Here is a 17,897-nt window from a genome sequence, read left to right as displayed (position 1 = left end):
AAGCACCACACTTGTTTTACAGAAACAGTTTGCAGAGGAGACTGGGCCTCTAGTCCCAGGTCTGTCCAAGGGCAAGGCCCGGCCTCAAGGGTCTTTGTGCTCCTGGCCTCCCGTTGAAGCTTCGGCAGCAGTCAGAAGAGTGAATCAGGTTCCAGGTCTCCCTCCTCACCCTGAGTTGTTGTGTTGGATGGACCTTTTGGCACTAGTTCAAGGGTACACAGAACCACACTGTGGAGACTGGTTTCAAAGCCAGAGCAAGTGCCAGGCCAGAAGGGGGAAGGGCGACGCTGTCCCCTTGCCCAGGGCCCCAGGCTGCTCTATGCAGATGGAGGCTAAGGTCACTCCTGGTCTCCATCGAAATGGAACTCGCCGTCCAGTGGGTGCTCATGGGCTCCTCACATCCTACCCATGAGCTGCCAGAAAGCCACAGGCGCCTACATCCAGAAGGAGCAGCTGCCAGCCAGCGCTCCTGTGGGAGGGGCGTCGGGACCTGGTGGGGACTTGGGTGCAGGGGACGAAGAGAGCCATGGGACAGAATAAGCTCTCTGTGACCATACCCTAATTCTGAGCGTCACCAGCAAGTCCACAGACCGTGGAAGGCCGCTGTGAATAGTTTCCCTGTTTAATTACTCTTCCTCCAAGCCATGTATAGAAGCAGTGACCTAATCCTAACCCCAATAGGCATCCATTATTCCTGTTCAGGGCTTTAAAGCTCTTTTACACCCCAGTGCCTTTGCCCCCTTGGAAGAATCCCCTAGGTTGGTGCGGTTGTTATTCCTTTTCCGGATGGGGAGAGTGGGCTGGGAGAGGCTGAGTGACTGCTCTGGCCGGCACAGCTGAGAGGTAAGGCCCAGAACCAGAGGTGGGCTCAGCCCAGTGCTCCCACCTGCGTGCGCCGTGTGGCTTCCCTCCTCCCGAGGAGTAGTGCAAGGATCTCTCGGTAGGAGGAGGGTGTAGTGGTGGTGAGCTGGAGAGGGCGCCCAGGTGCCTCCTGGCTCCCCAGCTGGGGGCCTGCATTAGGAAGGAGGAGGACCACCCACGTTGACAGTCATTTACCCAATTGTGCTTTGTGGGATATTGCACCCAAGGAATGTGGCACCCCTGGCCGATCGTAAGCGGAAACCCAAGTTCTCCAAGGAGGAGCTGGACATTCTGGTCACCGAGGTGACCCACCATGAAGCTGTTCTCTTTGGGAGGGAGACCATGCGGCTGTCCCATGCCGACAGGGACAAGATTTGGGAAGGCATAGCTCGGAAAATCACCTCCGTGAGCCAGGTCCCCCGCTCCATCAAGGACATTAAGCACAGATGGGATGACATGAAACGGAGGACCAAGGACAAGCTGGCCTTCATGCAGCAGTCCCTGTCAGGCCCCGGGGCCGGGGGCCGGGGCCCTGCCATTGTGCTCACTGCCCATGAGCGGGCCATCGAGTCAGCGCTGCTCTCGGCCCGTTCCGGGCACAACTTCCCCAGGGCAGAACTGGATGGCACCGACAGCCCTTCGACCAGCTGTGAGTACCACCGTCTCCCCTCCCCAGGCTCCTCCCGCCTGCTCCCTAGCCTCCTCCTTGGCGGTTTCCCACTCACTTGCCTATGCCTTCTCTCTTCTGTCCCCATCTGATTCGCCCATCTTTTCATTCTTCCCTCCTCGTCCCACTCTGTCTTCTCCACCCCTTTCCGTTCATTCATTCTAGAATATTTCCTGAACACTGCGCCAGGAGTTGTGTATAAAATCTACACCGGCCCTGCTCTCGGGGAGTTCCTAGACTCGTGGGAATAGACAAACTTTAAGTAAATAATCGCGCAAGGAAATTTGTAATGAGGGAACGAGGGACCAGTACAAGGAGTCCTGAGGGCTGACTTCACGGGTGCATGACCCTTGCCATCACTTGTAACCAGAGCTCCGAGCTGGGTTAAACGCTCTGCTGTTCCCTTCCCAAAACTCATAATAGCTTTTGAACACGGCGCCCTGCGTTTTCATGTTGCACTTGGCCCTGCAAATGATGTAGCAGCCTCTCTGAGAGTAAGCGGGGTGGAACAGGCTCTCCACCAGGGGCTGGGGAGGGCTCCCAGGAGAGACAGTGCACTGAGATGCAGAGGGTGAGCAAGAGTTAACCAGGCCGATGACTGCGTGGGGCGCAGAGGGGAGGGGAGCGCCTCATAGGCAAGAACAGCATGTACAAGGCCCCGCATCAGGAAGGCGCTTGGCACGTTCCAGGAACAGAGAGGAGCCAGGGAAGCCCAGTGGAGCAGGCGAGGGGGAGGGGGATGAGAGGAAGCCAGCCAAGTCTTCAGGGCCCAGGCCATGGAGAGATCAACCCTCTCTCTCTCTCCTGTCTGTTCCTAACGTCTTTATTTCTGTGTTATTTTCTGCCTTCTCCCACTTCTCTCTGCACTCTGCCTCTTGCTGCCTGCCCTGAGGCTCCCCCAGGATCCCTGCCTCTGTGCTCAGGGGGTCCCCTCTGAGTCCACACCACCCTCATGCCCCTTCTCCCCCCTCAGCACTTGTTTCCCTCTCTCCCTTCTGCTTCCTGTGTGTCAGGACAGACTTTGACTCCAGGGGCTAGGATGTTGTGTCTCCTGTCCAGCCCTGTGTGTTTCTAGCTGGGGCTCACTAGAAGGGGGAGCATTCGAAGCCCTTCTGTGCTGGAGCTGCACCCCCTTCAGTTCTGCTACGGCACAACCCCCACCTCCACCCTCAACTCATAGTCCCAACTGGAGGCCATGTGGCCTCTGAGAGATGAGCAGGGCAGGAGGCTCCAGAAAAGCTGGCCAGCCCACCGGAGGGCGGTTCACAAAGACCTGGCCTTCCCTTCCTGGGCCCCTTGCTATTGGGATCTGCTAATTTCCTGTTTGGCTGGGGCTCCTGACAGGTGGCCGTTCAGACTCAAATTTTTAGGACTGAGAAGGAACGTGGAGATTGAGTCTAACTTCCTCCTTTCCCAGATGAGGAGGCATCTGAACTCCAGAAACAGAGGGGTCCCCAGAACCAGGACTCCAACCCAGATCTGCCAGCTCCCTGTGTATCAGTGTGTTGTTAAATTCCAGGACAATTCTGTACAATTATGAGAAAAAGAAGGGGGCCCAGCACCAGTTAAGTTTGTTGCCTAAATCCTGCCCGGTTCACCCCTCTGTCTCCTCAAGAGGGAAGGTAATGAGGTTACCAAATGTGAACTGGGCTGGGCAGGGGGCCCGGGACCCTCCACTGCAGGCTGGGCCAGCCCCTCCTCTCCTTCCCCACCAGTCGACCAGCTGTCACAGCACTTGGCCAGGGCTCGGTGGAATGGGGCCCTGGAAGGGAGGGGGCAGCACCACCTCAGCCCTGCCTGCTCCTTCCAACCCTGCCTCGCAGAACGGTGGCCCGATTCCAGGGGGATGGCTGCTGTCCCACCGAGAGAGATGGGGAGGCACTGCTCTTACTGTGCTGGCCCAAGAGAGACCCCGGGGCCCTGGGGAGGCATCCAGCCAGGGGCAAGATGAGTCTGTCTGTCCTCCCCTCACATCCGCCGGGAGTGGTTCTGAATTCAGCCCCTCAAGTACAGGTGTGCCTGTCAGCAGGGTCAGCCTGTGTATTTTTATTCCTGCCACGGGAACCAGCTCATAACCTGATCGCAAGAAAGCCGAGGCCTGTGTGTACAGGGGCCGGGCCCCTCCCTGGCTGGCTGACGGTCCCTGTGTGCCATCAGACTCCTGGCAGGAGGGCTATGCCTGTCCAGGTAGCCTGCCTGGAGTGGCCCAGGGGGACGTCAGGGCTGGTTGCAAAGGTAGATGTTCGGCTCGGCACTTTCTGGGCTTGTCTGTCTGGCGCCATCCTTTGCCTCCCTTCTCCAGCTTGTCAATATCCCCCTCCCTGCTCCCCGCGTGACTTAAAGTTGCAGATTCCAGCAAAGCCACAAGGTGGCCCCAAACAATTCAGAAATGGCCTCCTGGAGGCTGAGACTCAGAGCGGCATCATAGTGCTTTTTGGCAGGTGTCCCTGTCATCTTTGCCAAGCACCTTTGCGTCTGTTCTCTGTGTAGCCTTCCTAACAACCCTGCTAGGTGGGCCAGTGGTTGAGGAGATAAACAGAGGAGTGGTTATCTTTGCTTTTCAGAAACTGAGTCACAGAGAGATGGAGAGGGTGATTAGGTTGACATGCTGTCAGTGACGCTGGGGTCTCCAAGTCCCCTGACCTGGGCTCTCTCGCACCAGACTCGCTGTTCCTGTGAAAGAAAGGAGGCCGGGCGCTGCTCATGCTCAGACCTCTCCCCAGGGGTTCCTGCCCGCTTACCTCAGCGCTTTGGGGAGCAGGTGTTTTTCTACGGGTGGGCGGGCAGTGGGCGTGTGCCAAGCTAGGCTGAGTGGTGACAGGGGAGGGGGAGGCTAAGGTAACTTGGGTGGTGGATCCAAGCCCAGGGCTGCCTCCTTTCTCCCTGATGTAATTGTTTGCCCTTCTTTGTTCTATTCCCCAAGATGATGAAGATGAGGAGACACCCGGGCCCTCAAGGCAGGCTATGCGGGTGTCCCTGCCGCAGTCCCGGGAAGAAGAGGCCCGTCTGGCCAGGCCCACCCTGCTCTGCTCCTCCTCCTCCTCAGACCAATCTGAGACCGTGGGCCCTAAGCCAGAGACCCTGCCCCGGCCCTCGCCCCAGGCCCAGGCCTCCTGCAGGACCCCTCAGCCGCACCCCAGCCCGCCCAGAACGGGCCTTGACTGGCAGCTCCTCCACGCCCACGCCCAGCAGACTGAGATGTTCCAGCAGTTCTGCCAGGACCTGGTGACTGTGCACAGGGACATGGCAAACAGCATGCACGTCATCAGCCAGGCCATGGCCGAGCTGACCAGCCGTGTCAGTCAGATGTGCCAGACGCTGACAGAGATCCGGGATACAGTTCAGGCATCTCAGCAGGGACCTGATGAAGCAGCTCCCACAGGCTCTGCACTCCAGGCCGAGGCTCCCCCACCGGAGCCCCCACTGGCTCCCCCAGCACCCACCCCTGCACGGACTACCAGGTCTCGGAAGAGAAAGCACAATTTCTAACCTGGCCAGTCTGCATTGAGAGGAAGAGAAATGGAGGAAGGGTGTCTGGCCTTGAGACAGGAGCCGGTCTCTTCTGTCCAGGTCTGATGACCCTTGTAGGATTTGGGGGGATTGTCATCTCCTCACCGAGGGCAGGTCGGCACCCTATGCTCTGACCGAGCATGTACTCAGCCTTCTCTCTCATCTCTGGCAGATGCTCAAGATGCAGGAAAAGCTCCCTGCTTGATGCTTGCTTGGCCTGGAGGGCAGCCTCCTCTTGGTCTGTGCCTCATGGCAGCAGGCCTGCAGGGAAGGGGGAACAAACGTGGGGAGCATCTGAATGGAACCCCGCTTTCCAGCCTCAGGGCTGTGTCAGCCTCTCAGGCCCCTGATTCTGCTGCTTTCAAAGGAAGCGAGGCCTGAGGATGGGCCGGTGGGGCCCAGCCCTTCCAGGAGGGGTCTGTCCTCCCCTCCCCCAGGGCTCTGACCCTGGTGGGTGGCACCCCTGCCTTGGCCTTCGCTTGCCCTCCTGTGTGCGTGTGCTCAGCTGCTGTGCTTGCCGTTTGTGGAGTGGGGAGCACGGGGTGGCGTTGGGAAGAAGATGACCTGGCGTTCGTAGGGAGAGCACTGGATGCTTCTCCCGCACCTGCAGGTGTGTGATCTCTGGGTTCTCAGGGCAGCCAAGAGGCAGCCCAGTCGGGTATTATTATCCTCCTGATTGCCATCATCACCCACATTTCATAGACGACAAATGACACACCAGTTGTGGTGGGCAGGACTGGAAGCCAGGTCTGTGTATGTTCCCAGCTCCTCTGTCGTGGGCCAGATCTGGATGGGAGAGGTGTTGCTTTTTGCCTGCCCCTGCCTCAGCTCTCCTGGGTGTGAGTGGGAGGCAGCAGCAGCAGTTAGGAGGTGAGTCCACCCACCTCACGGGTGGCTGAGGGGAGGAAGGGCCCAAGTCTTGGGATCCAGAAGGAAACCCCTCCTCTGGCTTCTAAAAGTACCCAAAGCCCAAAGCTCAGAAGAGCTCCTGTCTGTTCCAGGTTCCAGCATGCCTTGCCTCTGCTTGCTTGGGCTGCATACGCATCAGTTACACATATCTGTAGCTTCGTGTTTTGTTTTGGAGTATGAGGAGAGAGCTGGGTTCTTAGAGTTAGGAAGGGACATGGGGGGTGGCAGATGCAAGCTTAGCTCTGACATGGGTGCAACTCAGCTCTGTGTCCTCTTTGCTCCTTGGACTAAGACTGACCCTGGCAGAAACTCTCATACCCCAGCCCTTCACCCTCCCACGCCTGCCCCCTAGAGCCATAGTGAGGCTGGGAGGACTGCCATGCCCAGTGCCCGCCGGGCCATTTCTAGAGTGCTGCTTCTACACCCAGGCCACGCTTTGTCCCTTGTAGGGAGAATGGAGGGCAACTGCATTGTCCTCATGGCCTTGGCTCCATCTCCCCATTCTCTGGTTCTTTTGGGGTTCCTGTTTCCCCAAACTGAACACTCCCCTGTAACAGCCCAGTGGCTTGATTATTGCCTGGCATTGCCCTGCCCTCCGATGCTGGAATCAAAGATTGCCTTCCCAAGTATTTTTGTTAAGATGGCAATAAAAAGAAATTGATCTCACACTTGGAACACACCCAGGCTCCAGGATCTTTCTTTGGTGTGTATTCTCTTTCTTCGCTTCCTGTGCAAACCTCAAGGCCCCCAAAGCAGGGGTTAGATGACCAAGGGAAAGCATGCTGGCGAGAAGGCTCAGGTGCCCCTGGCATTTCCCAGGTCCCACTGCTCTCAGATGCCCTGTATTCACAACCATGTGAGGCCCTTGGAGGGAAGGAAAGGAACTGAAGGGCTGAAGGAAGCAAAGCATCCACATATGAAACTATTCAGCTATATTTAATTTCTATGCACATCAAAAGTGAGATGTTGCTAAATGAATTTGACCATTTGTTCCCCAAAAGTAAGTTAGTGGTTCTGGAAAAACACCACCATTTCCAGCCAGAGATTCCAGAAGGGTCAGGGGCTGTCCATTTGCCCTGGAGCCCAGGCACTATCCTAAGGCATGAGCTCTGTTTGGATACCTCCCCACTCATCCCAGGATCTGTCTGTCACAGGCAAGGCCCTCCCCACTTAGATCTGAGGCTTCTCAAAGGAGCGATTTGGCTTCCTCTGGCTCCTCTGGGGGGGTCTCCTCAGCAGGGCAGGGGCCTCCTGACATGTATTGCCTTGGCTTACTGCCAATTGCACAGATTCTCCCAAGCAGAAAACCCCCAGGTCTTGACCAAGGATGCATCCCCTTTCTGGAAGGTTCCATTGGAATCTAAGTCATTTTTTGCCATTCTTGGCCAAAATGCATGGCCATGAAATCAAATAACCTGATTTCCAGGAGATGCAAAGATGCTGTGAGAGATGCCTGGGGTCTTTCCCACCAAGGTCAAGGTACTAAGCAGTGACAGATGCCTCTCCCTCTAGTCCTGAGGAGAGAAAGGGTCAAGTTGGAGGCAGAGGAGACAGAGATATTAAAAGACGGGTCACCTTTTGATGGATACTTTTCCAGTTTCTTTTTCTTGGCTTCAGAGGGGACTGTGGGACTAGCATGTCAAAACAGGAAAGTGAGATGGAAACGAGTGGGCAGTCGATTTCAGCTTCTAAGAGTCCAAGGCTTCCAGCCATGCCAAGGGCTGGCCGGGGGGTGTTTTGTCAGAGACCGAGTGACCATCTGGTAGTGGATGCATGATCCAAAGACCCTCCCAGCCCAGAGACTTAAATGCACGCAGGAACACAGAGTCCAGCCTCTCCTTGGTTATCCTTTTCCCATGTCTGCCTCCATGACCAGTGCAGCTTCCTTGCCATCGGAGACATACCCACCGAGCAGAAGTGTCTGAGCCTGGCCCTCATCTGTCCCTTCCAACACAATAGATGCCCTGTGGGTTATTTTCGCTCTTGAGTTAGAATTGGTGGTTTCCTGACCCAGCTAGAAAATGTAGTGCCCTTAATAAAACTCAGCAAGGGAGGTCAGAAGTGTGGACTTAGTGCCCATCTATCCTGTACCCAAAGTCAGCGAGGAGGTTGGAATACAAACAATCCATTCTTATCATGAAAGGTTTAGTCCAGAACACCTCCCCCACCACTACCACCCACCCCCTCAATTGCTTCTAAGGTCCCCAACTCGTTGGCTTTTATTTGAAAGCCATCCAATGAGCACTGACAACTGCAGAGCGGTCTGTTAGGCATTTCCCACCCCCTCCTAACATACTCTGCGCCTTCTTTCCAATAAGGTGGTAACCTGGAGACTCAACAAATAGATTGTCATTGCCTGGAGGGCTCTTGCTCACGTGGCCATAGAATGGGACAGGCAAGGTTCTACATAAAGGGATTGTCGTGTGGGGACAGGAGGGTTCTGTGAGTGGATCAAGCCATCGGGTGTTACTGTGAAATGTACAGTGATTGATGTTGAGACTTAGCTGGCTCCACTTAGCTTGACCTCAGAAATCATATAGCATAAACATCTCAGGGGAATGAGTTGTTACGATTCACTAAGAGTTGTTATCCTATATAATAAAGAGCTAACATGCTAATTAGACCAAACAGCAGAACGACGGTCCGGGTGACTGTCCGGATGAAACCAGGGCTGCGAGGGCCAAGCCCCTTGCATGAATTTTGTGCACCAGGCCTCTAGTTTATATATCATATTTCAAATGCTGAGTTTCAAAACAACCAAATGCAACCAGATGCTGAACAAATTCTGATCTGTCTTTGAAGCCACATTGTGATCAATACAAAGATTTGGGTTCTCTTCCTAAATATTGATTTCTTTTTGTTGTTGTGTAGGAGAACACCAGGAGGTGGAAAGAGAAATGGACTTGAATTTTTCTAAGTGTTCTGACTTCAGAAGTTGCTCTTTAGAAGAAACCCCTGCTACTTAGGTGGCCTTCATCTCTTTTTCTCTTAAAGTTGGGTGCCGGGAAAAATAATTCCAGTCTTTAGAGCTTGCTGGCTATTTAGAAACTGAAAAGAGAGACTGTATTCTTTCCTGTGCTCTGTGATGCAAGTAATTCCTGTGAGGGAAAAGGTGAATGAATGGTTTGCCTTCTGTGTCCGGGAGGAGGAAAATTTGGGTCTACCTCAGTTCTGTTCCATGCTAACCGCAAGGCTGATTAATTTTGGATGTCAACTTCAAGACTCATGTTAAATTGGGACTGGAAAATATTTTGCATACTCAAAAGACATCTCAGATATGGGGGAAAGTAGACTCCTGCAATTGGAGAGTTGAGACTGGGAAAGATGAATCTGGAAAGATTTCTCTTTTCCCTGAAATCTTTGTTAATAATGACATGGCTGGGTGTCACGGAGGTCATGGTGTGGTCTCCACAGTACAGGGAGACCCACACTCATGTTGGATGTTGATGAGAACACAGATGCGTTAAGGCTAAGATCCCAGACAAAAGCAAGTTCTGGGATCTAAGCACCATAAATCCTGCACGCTGCACACCCTCCCGGTGGAACTCTGACTTGCTTCTCTCAAATGGGTGAGGCAGCCAAAGCTGGTGTCCTCTTCCCTGCCTTCCTGGGGTCTGTGTGACATCCTGTTGCCACAGTGGGTTGGTTCCTGGGCCTGAGTGGTCCGCCTCATCAGGTCACGGCGTCCTCCAGCGCTGAGCAGAGTGCTCAGGGGACTGTCCAGATGGGAAAGGGCATCACAAATGTAGATCTGCAATGCTGCTGGCCGCCACAATTGCCACCCCTGCCACCCACACTGGCATTGGCATTCTTGTACATCATCTCTGTTTTTAGGGGATGGGAGTAATAATAGCTTACTGAGGAAGACTTGGAAAGTACAGAAAATTACAAAGAAGTAGATCCACCTATAATGGATAATCACTTTAAAACTTTGGTATATTTCCTTCAGGTTTACTGGGGCTTGTTTTCAAAACATGCTGGAACCATCGAGTAAATAGCTTTCAGACCTCCTTATTGCTCACTCTCCATTGTATGAGGACCATTTCCCATGTCATAAAAGATCTTTCGAAAAGATTTCTCTCCAGATGAGTAGCATTCCATTATATGAACACACTATGGTTTATTAAATCATTTCTCTAGTATTAGACATTTGGATGTTTTTCCTTTGCACTATTATAAACAATACATAGACAGCGTGGTGGGATGCAGTTTGCATATTTGGTCCGTATGTTACTGTTCTTTTTTATTTTTTTTACTTTTCAGAAATTTTGACAAAATACACGTAACAAACTCTACCATTTTAACCATTTTTAAGTGTCCAGTTCATTGGCATTAAGCACATTCCCATTGTTGTGCAACCATCACCACCATCCATCTCCAGAGCTCTTTCCATCTTCCCAGGTGGAAACTCTATACCCATTAAACACTAATCCCCCACTACCTACTCCCCAAGCCCCTGCTCCCTAGCTCCCAGCAACCATCATTCTACTTCCTGCCTCTATGAATTTGACCATTCATATGAATGGAATCATATAGTATTTGCTGTTTTGAGACCGGCTTATTTCACTTAGCGTGTACCATCAAGGTTCACTCATGTAGCATATGTCAGAATCTCCTTCCTTTTTATGGCTGAATAATATTTCATGTGTATATAATCACATTTTTTAATCTAATTCATCTATTAATGGACACTTGGGCTGCTTCCACTTTCTGACTATTGTGAATAGTGCTGCTGTGAACATGGGGGTACAAATTCTTACTGAGTCCATATTGCCAATTGTTTCCCAAAGGGTTGTGCCAGTTTATTCACCACCATTAGTATAGAGACACTTTTCTTGCCACCTTTACCAATACAGATATTATCATTAAGAAAACAATGTGTGCTGCCCTGGACAGTGTTGCTCAGTGGTTGGAGCGTTGGCCTGTGCACCAAAGGGTCCCAGTCAAGGGCATGTACCTGAGTTGCAGGTTCGTTCCTCAGCCCCAGTCAGGGTGCATGTGGGAGTCAACCAATCCATGTGTTTCACATTAATGTCCCTCTCCCCCTCCCTCTCCCTCTCCCTCTCCCTCTCCCCCTTCAACTCTTTCTAAAAGAAATGGAAGAATATCCTTGGGTGAGGATTAATGAAACAAAAATCTGTGCCAATGAGACAATGTGCTACTTTGCCTTTCTTAATACTGATGCTGAATATTCTTCATGCGTTTGTTTTCCATTTGGATTTTTTCTGTGAATCATTATTTCCTGGATTGCCCCAAATATAATTCTTTGGATCATGTCAGTTAGACAGACTTTGGTTTCTTCCCTGGCTTTTGAGACAAATCATCATAACCTAAGGAAAACAAAGGGTTTTTTTTTTTACTACAAATTTCCTAGACAATGGTGTAACCCAGAACCCTCAAACTCCAAACAATTTCCTCTTCCCTTTTGGTCTGTACATGTCCACCTCTCTGCAGATGTGTCATCTCACCTTTTGGAGGTGAGTGAGGTCGCAGGTTGGCTGTTAGAACTGTCAGTTCAGGGAGGATGAGTGAGGACCATAGATTCTGAGGGTTTGGCAGAGCTTTAAAGGTCATCTGGGCTTGCTGAGTGGGTGCTTTACCTGCCCACATAGGAGCCATGAGTTCTCGTGGGAATAGACCTCACGGCTCCATCTCCATTTATTAGCTGTTCGACCTTAGGCAAGTCACTTAGCCTCTCTGAGCCTCACTTTCCTTACCTTAAAATAACTTCAGTTAACCAGTGGTTGCTAGCCTTTCCTCTTCTGTCCCCACTGTCCCCATTTTTAAAGATTTTGATCTTTAGTGTTTATTAATTGATCTCTTGGGCACCCTTGTCTCATGAGTTATTTCTACTAGATTTTGTGAAATACTGAAAACTGTTCAAGGACCCACTCTTACCACCATCAGAGACCTGCAGGTGTTGGGGGACCCCTGTGGTTAAAAGTTAGTGAAAAGTAGGTGATCTGTCAGTTTTTCAATCACCTTTTTATCTGGTGTTGAATCTTATATTTAGAAGAACCTGGGAGGAAGGCAGGGTAGGTGTCACGCCCAGTCTCAGAAAACGGAGACTTTAAAGTTTCAGAGACTTGCTCAAGGTCACATAAAACAGTGACACTGAGATAAGGGATGGGCTCTAGCTGGCATTCCTTTCCTCAGGAGGGCAGCTGCCCTGTAGACTTTTGCATAAGTCCACATGCTGGTGGATTTTTAACCACTGTCACTGCCCAACACCAGCAGACACTCACCAAGGAGTGGCTCATGCATTCTCACCTGTCCTCCTCACCCCCAGGTACGTGCTCATCTCCAGGGAGGAGAGGGAGCAGAACCTTCTGGCGTTTCAGCACAGTGAGCACATCTACTTCCGGGCATGCCGGGACATCCGGCCCGGGGAGTGGCTGCGGGTCTGGTACAGTGAGGACTATATGAAGCGCCTGCACAGCATGTCCCAGGAAACCATCCATCGCAATCTGACCAGAGGTGAGTGCCCACCCTCTAGGTGAGGGCCATGCCCATGCCACCAAGCCCCCTGGGAGGCCAAGAATGCTTCTCTAGAAGCGTCCTAAGAAAACGGATGGGAAATACAGTACACCAGCAATGGGGAGACCCGGAGGACAAACAGATGGTCCAGGTCTGAGCAGCAGCTCTGGGCAGTGTTGTGGGGACCACTTATCCTCCATGAGAAACCGTCTCAGAAACCCTATTACATATGAATGTCTTATTATAAACGTAAGAGTATCATGGAGAGAGGCAAGTCTCCAAAGCAAAGTACATACATTTAATCAAAATCAATCCTATTTCCCCCCCTCAAAGTGATGGAAAAATGCTATAAACTGCCACTGCTGCAATAATACGTAACATTTACTAAGGACTTAATATGTGCTAAGCATGTGTTCCATCACGTCCCATGAAATCAGGGCAATAGGAGCGCCTCCCTGAACCTGTACTGAGAGAATTAGCTGGTTAGAATACATTTAGAACAATGTCTACCTTGACCATTGTAAGCCCTCAGTTGTACACTTTTAAAACTAATGATTCATGTGGATTAGTATCCCCATCTTACAAATGGCAAAACTGAGCATCAAATAAATATAGTGACTCACCCAGAGTCGTATGGCCAGGAAGGGCAGAGCTGGGTTTCTAACTCTATCTGTTAGAGTTGAGGGTCTGAGCCCTAACCTATAATGCTATATGAACTGCCAGGCAAAACTAGTCCCACCCCCCCCCCCCCGCCCCCGCTTCCTCCTGGTCTCATTCCCAGAGGTCCTAACGCTACATTGTGAGAGAACAGTGTCTATTAGAAGTGTCTATTAGAACAAGAAGGTTGGAGGGAGGTGACCTTAGGTGTGGACAGTGGCCTGGTGGGTGAGATGTCCATCCGGGCTCCATTTAAATGAGTCATTTGAAAATGGCTTAAAATACCCCCAGTCCCTAGCCCTTTGCCTCTTTACTCCACCCTCAGCTTGGCGAGGGCAAACTGGTGAGTCCAGGTCCTTCTTTCCATGGGACTGCCTTGCACTAAAACCATACCTTCAAAGACCCAGAGTCCCATTTGGTCTCAGGAACCAAGGCTATCCCCAGGCCCCACTATATCATATCCCTGACCAACCTACCTTTTGGAAATAAAGCTCCATTTGGAATATGAGTAGAGAAGAACAGAGGGGGTAGGACTGGCCCTCTGAAATTACACTACCTTTAAAAACAAAAAACAACAAAGCCGATTGTGGACATTGAGTGCCCAGCGGCTGCCTGACTTGGTAAAAGGTATCTGGTGGTTGGATGGGCAGTGAGAAGAGACCCAATAGACATACTCATCTCTTGTCTTCTTCGGATCTGGGGGTTGGGCACATGCTGATTTCAGCTGGTAAGGCATTTTTCCATGATGAGATCGCCATGGTTTCCAATTGACCTCTGGAGGTGCCTCGTGTAAAAGCATCTGATTCATAGTAGGTGCTCAATCTTTGTTGAATGGATAAAAGAAGAAACGATGAAGACAACCAAGAAGTCTCCAAAAGAATCATACCACCAAAGAGGAGAAAATCAAGAGAAGTCATGTCTGAGGACACAGGTTCCATCCTTTGGCTATAATCTTTTTGAATTCTTCTGGATTTGTCATGTCCCTTCCCCCCAGGGTCTTCTCCAAAGCTGCATCATCCTCAGAGAGCCCTGAGACCCCAGGGGAATGCTCAGACAAGGGAGTAAGCTTGCAGGGGTGGTTTAAAGGAGCCTGGCAGACAGCCTCGACATGAGATACACCTAGACAAGTGAAGATACAGGAGGAGGGCATGTCTCTTCCTGGCCAGGCTGAGAAGTAGGAAACAGGAAGGAAACTGAAAGCCACTGTGGGGCAGGGCCAAGGCAGGAGGTAGGTCCCGAAGTCCTTGTGAGCAGTTGTGGATCTCAGTGGCCTTTAGATGTTGTGTCTCTGCAACCTGTAGCTTTGGCAGACACTGGAAATGGGTAGCGGTGTCTTAGATCTGTATGCAAGTCCTGCTCTGGAAGGGGGATCCCCCATGCTCAGTCCCTTAAGGTCTTACTTGGAAAGAGGCTTCTTTGTAATTGGAGGCTGGAGCCCTGATAAAGGCCAGAGCATGAATTATTAGTCCTTATCAAATAGGGATATTAGTTGGTGCCAAGAACTGCTTCCTGAAGAATGTAGAAATTATTTCTTTGTGTTTATCTTTTAAGAATAGGAGCATCTAATGTATGTATTTAAAGAATTCATGTTATTTGATCGACTTTGAGTCATTGATTTGCGTCATGGTGTTTTCCCCATGTTTTATGGAGGTGTTAGAATCAATTTCATGATGCTTGAAGGTCTTTTTTGACCCACAGGAGCCTTTAGTCCAAAGAGGCCGCCTGCTCATCTTAGCACATTTGAATGAGCTTTTCTCTGAGCTTAGTAGCATGAGGAATTCCTGGTGATGAGCAGACTTGACCTTCAGACATCCTCAGCTGTTTGCTGCCTAATCGGTCCAGGAGAAACAGTAAGGTTGGCCTTGTCGTTTAGAGATTCTGAATGAGCAAGGGTCATATATAATCTGCACAAACATATTGCATTTTTAAAAACTTCTCTTCATCGTCACGCTTTCTTTCCCTCAGCTGTTATAGAAATGCTGGCTATGGGGAGCGCCTGAGTATCAGGAGTCTTGGAGGTGAGATCATGCCCTAAGCAGTCACGTGAGGACAGGAAAGGAGCTTCCCTAATAGGTTACTTGCTTTTGCTGTTACCTGTAGGAAATGTGGAGTCACACATGGGCCAGGGCACACCATCCCATGCCAGCTGTGGGAAGCCGAGGCTTGGCCACAGTGTGGCTCTGGTTTGCACAGAGATCCTTTGGCCTTCCCTCAGAGGTCTTTCGAAAATGCAGCTATCAGCAGCCTAATTACAACATATGAGTAGGTTAAGTCTTTGCTCAGTCACATCTCCCAGGGCCTGCCCCTGGTTTAGGAAGCCTTTAAGATTTCCAAGCTCCACAGGCTGCTGTCAGGATCTTCTGAGGACTCCCCACTTAGCACTGTTCCCCCCTCCCACCCACCCACCCTCAGGTAGTGTTCGTACTTCTGAGCAGTTTATGAAACTGTGCCAGCCATTGTGAAAATCTGGCTAAAATAATTCATTGTTGGGGAGCTCACCAAGGTTTTGTTAAGTCATTTACATGATAGGAAGACATAGAAAAGGAAGCATTGTTTGTATTGCCAGGTAAGGAAACAGCTATATTTTGAGAATGCTTCGGGTCAGTGTGGCCACGTTGTTCTTTACCTTGCTGGAGGCTGCCAGCTTGGAGCTGCAGCCACTGAAGGTGGCCCATCTTGTGCTGTCTTCCTGCCTCAGTCGGCACGCTTTCTCACAGACTGCTCGTTTTCTGACTACTGGGAGAAATAGAAAGGACATTTGCTCCAGGCCAGGGGTGGGCAAACTTTTTGACTCGAGGGCCACAATGGGTTCTTAAACTGGACCGGAGGGCTGGAACAAAAGCATGGATGGAGTGTTTGTGTGAACTAATATAAATTCAAACTAAAGGAGCGGAGGGGAGAGCAAGAGAACCGGATAGAACAGCCGGATCCGGCCCGCGGCCGTAGTTTGCCCACGGCTGCTCTAGGCACACTTTGCCCTAAGTGGGCCGACTTCAGAGTGTGAGGGAGGAGGAAGGAGCGGGACTCAGTATTTCGTGTGTACCTTTTACCAAGTCGAAGCAGCCATCTTCTGATTGCTAGGAGTGGACCAGAAGCCTGGAGGGGTGGGGAATCCATCCTCACTTAGCTCTCCGGAATGTCACCACCCATTCATTGGATCGAGCCAGGAGGCAAGTACCTTCCAACTACCTTCCCCCATAGCATTTTTCTCAACTTATAAATGTAGAGCTTTTGTATACATAAGACTCCATTGAAACTGTCTCTTTAAAGATTTCTCTGCTTTTTGGGGTCCTATGATCCCATGATCTACTGAGTGATCGCCTCTCCCTTTTTGTCACACCTGCCCCACGAGGCCAGACCCAGAGGGATGTTTCAAGCGACTTCCTAACTGGAGGCCTGCATTGTTTTCTGCCTGTTTCTCCACATTGGGGCTTTTCCCCACTTCCTCACACCCTGGTTTTCCTTCCTAGGAGAGAAGCGGTTACAGAGGGAGAAGTCTGAGCAGGCTCTGGATCACCTAGAGGAACTGAGGGGTCCCATTCACCTCCCTGTATTGAAACAGGGCAAAAGTTCCTACAAGCGTGGCTTTGACGAGGGGGACATGCACCCCCAGACCAAGAAGAAGAAAATTGACCTCATTTTCAAAGATGTGTTGGAGGCCTCTCTGGAATCTGCAAAGGTGGAAGCGCGCCAGCTGGCCCTGAGCACCTCGCTGGTCATCAGGAAGGTCCCCCAATACCAGGGCGATGCCTACAGTCGGTGTGCAATGGCCATGTCGCATGGCATGCAGAATGTCAGCCGGACCCAGGGGGAGGTGGACTGGAAACCCCCCCAAGGGGCTTCTACGGAGCCAGGCCCAATGGATGATGAAGAAGAGGAGCCTTCGTCATTCAAGGCCGACAGTCCTGCTGAGGCCTCCCTTGCGTCCGACCCTCATGAGCTTCCCACCACCTCCTTTTGTCCTAATTGTATTCGCCTAAAGAAGAAGGTTCGGGAACTCCAGGCAGAACTAGACATGCTTAAGTCTGGGAAGCTTCCTGAGCCCCCTGTATTGCCAGCACAGGTACTGGAGCTCCCAGAGTTCTCAGACCCTGCAGGTAAGTCGGTGTGGGTGAGATGGTGTCGGAGGGAAGAGCACATGGGGGGCAGTATGAGGGTGGCAGGTGCTCTCTGCAGGAGCCACCTTTGGGGAAACCTGAGGCGTGTGACTTGGAGGTGAGCTCTGGCCACAGCCCACACCCTCAGGTGCCCGCCTCTGACAGGTCACTTTGCAGCTCCTGTGGGTGCTTCACGTCTTGCCCTGTATTCTCGTTAATAAAGGACATTCCGCTGCAGAAGGGGGTGTGTCTGTGTTCTTGAACTGTTGCCTTTCTCTGGTGGTCCTAGTGGTGTCTGACCCCCACAGCCCAACTTCTGAACCCAGTCTTTCTCTCTGCCCAGTCCTGTCTGGGAGAGCTCCTGACTCTCCCGACCTCAGCCCAGGAGCACACCTCATTCTTCTCTTCCCGACTTGCTGCTCTGCCACACGCTCCCATCTCCCTGCCTGGGGTCTTGGAAGGACCTGGATCCCGGGCATTCAGCTGCATGCTCCTGCCCTTCTCTGTGGCTGCCTGGATGTCTTAGAGCTGGTTGACAAGGAGGGTTTTTCAGTACACATCTGCAGCTTAGAGTATTTACACAGCACTTTCTATTTTAACCACATCTCTTAGCTCAGAAGGAGGTGCTTCAGATATTCAAAGCATACATCTGTGTTCTGACCCTGAAATAACCTGGGGCCATGCCAAAGCTGCCTCAATTTGAGGGTAGCACGCCACCC

General features: G+C 51.4%; 1 protein-coding gene across 5 annotated transcripts in view; it reads left to right on the top strand.

The window, feature by feature from the left end:
- The window catches only part of PRDM11 (PR/SET domain 11), an 81,306-nt gene that overhangs the window by 60,514 nt on the left and 2,895 nt on the right, over nt 1-17,897 (top strand). For 3 of the 5 annotated variants that reach the window (XM_080641562.1, XM_080641560.1, XM_080641561.1), the window contains 2 exons: nt 12,237-12,424; nt 16,552-17,178. In XM_080641562.1, the coding sequence (XP_080497688.1) occupies nt 12,237-12,424; nt 16,552-17,178 (815 nt within the window). Of the gene's footprint in view, nt 1-1,088; nt 1,511-4,451; nt 6,626-12,236; nt 12,425-16,551; nt 17,179-17,897 lie in introns of those variants that run through there. The other 2 variants (XM_080641564.1, XM_080641563.1) reach the window with 2 other exon arrangements.

The sequence above is a fragment of the Plecotus auritus genome, assembly GCF_963455305.1.
Source record: "Plecotus auritus genome assembly, chromosome: 9".
NCBI classification, from domain to species: Eukaryota; Metazoa; Chordata; class Mammalia; order Chiroptera; family Vespertilionidae; genus Plecotus; species Plecotus auritus.
This window is presented reverse-complemented; position numbering and strand designations above follow the sequence as displayed.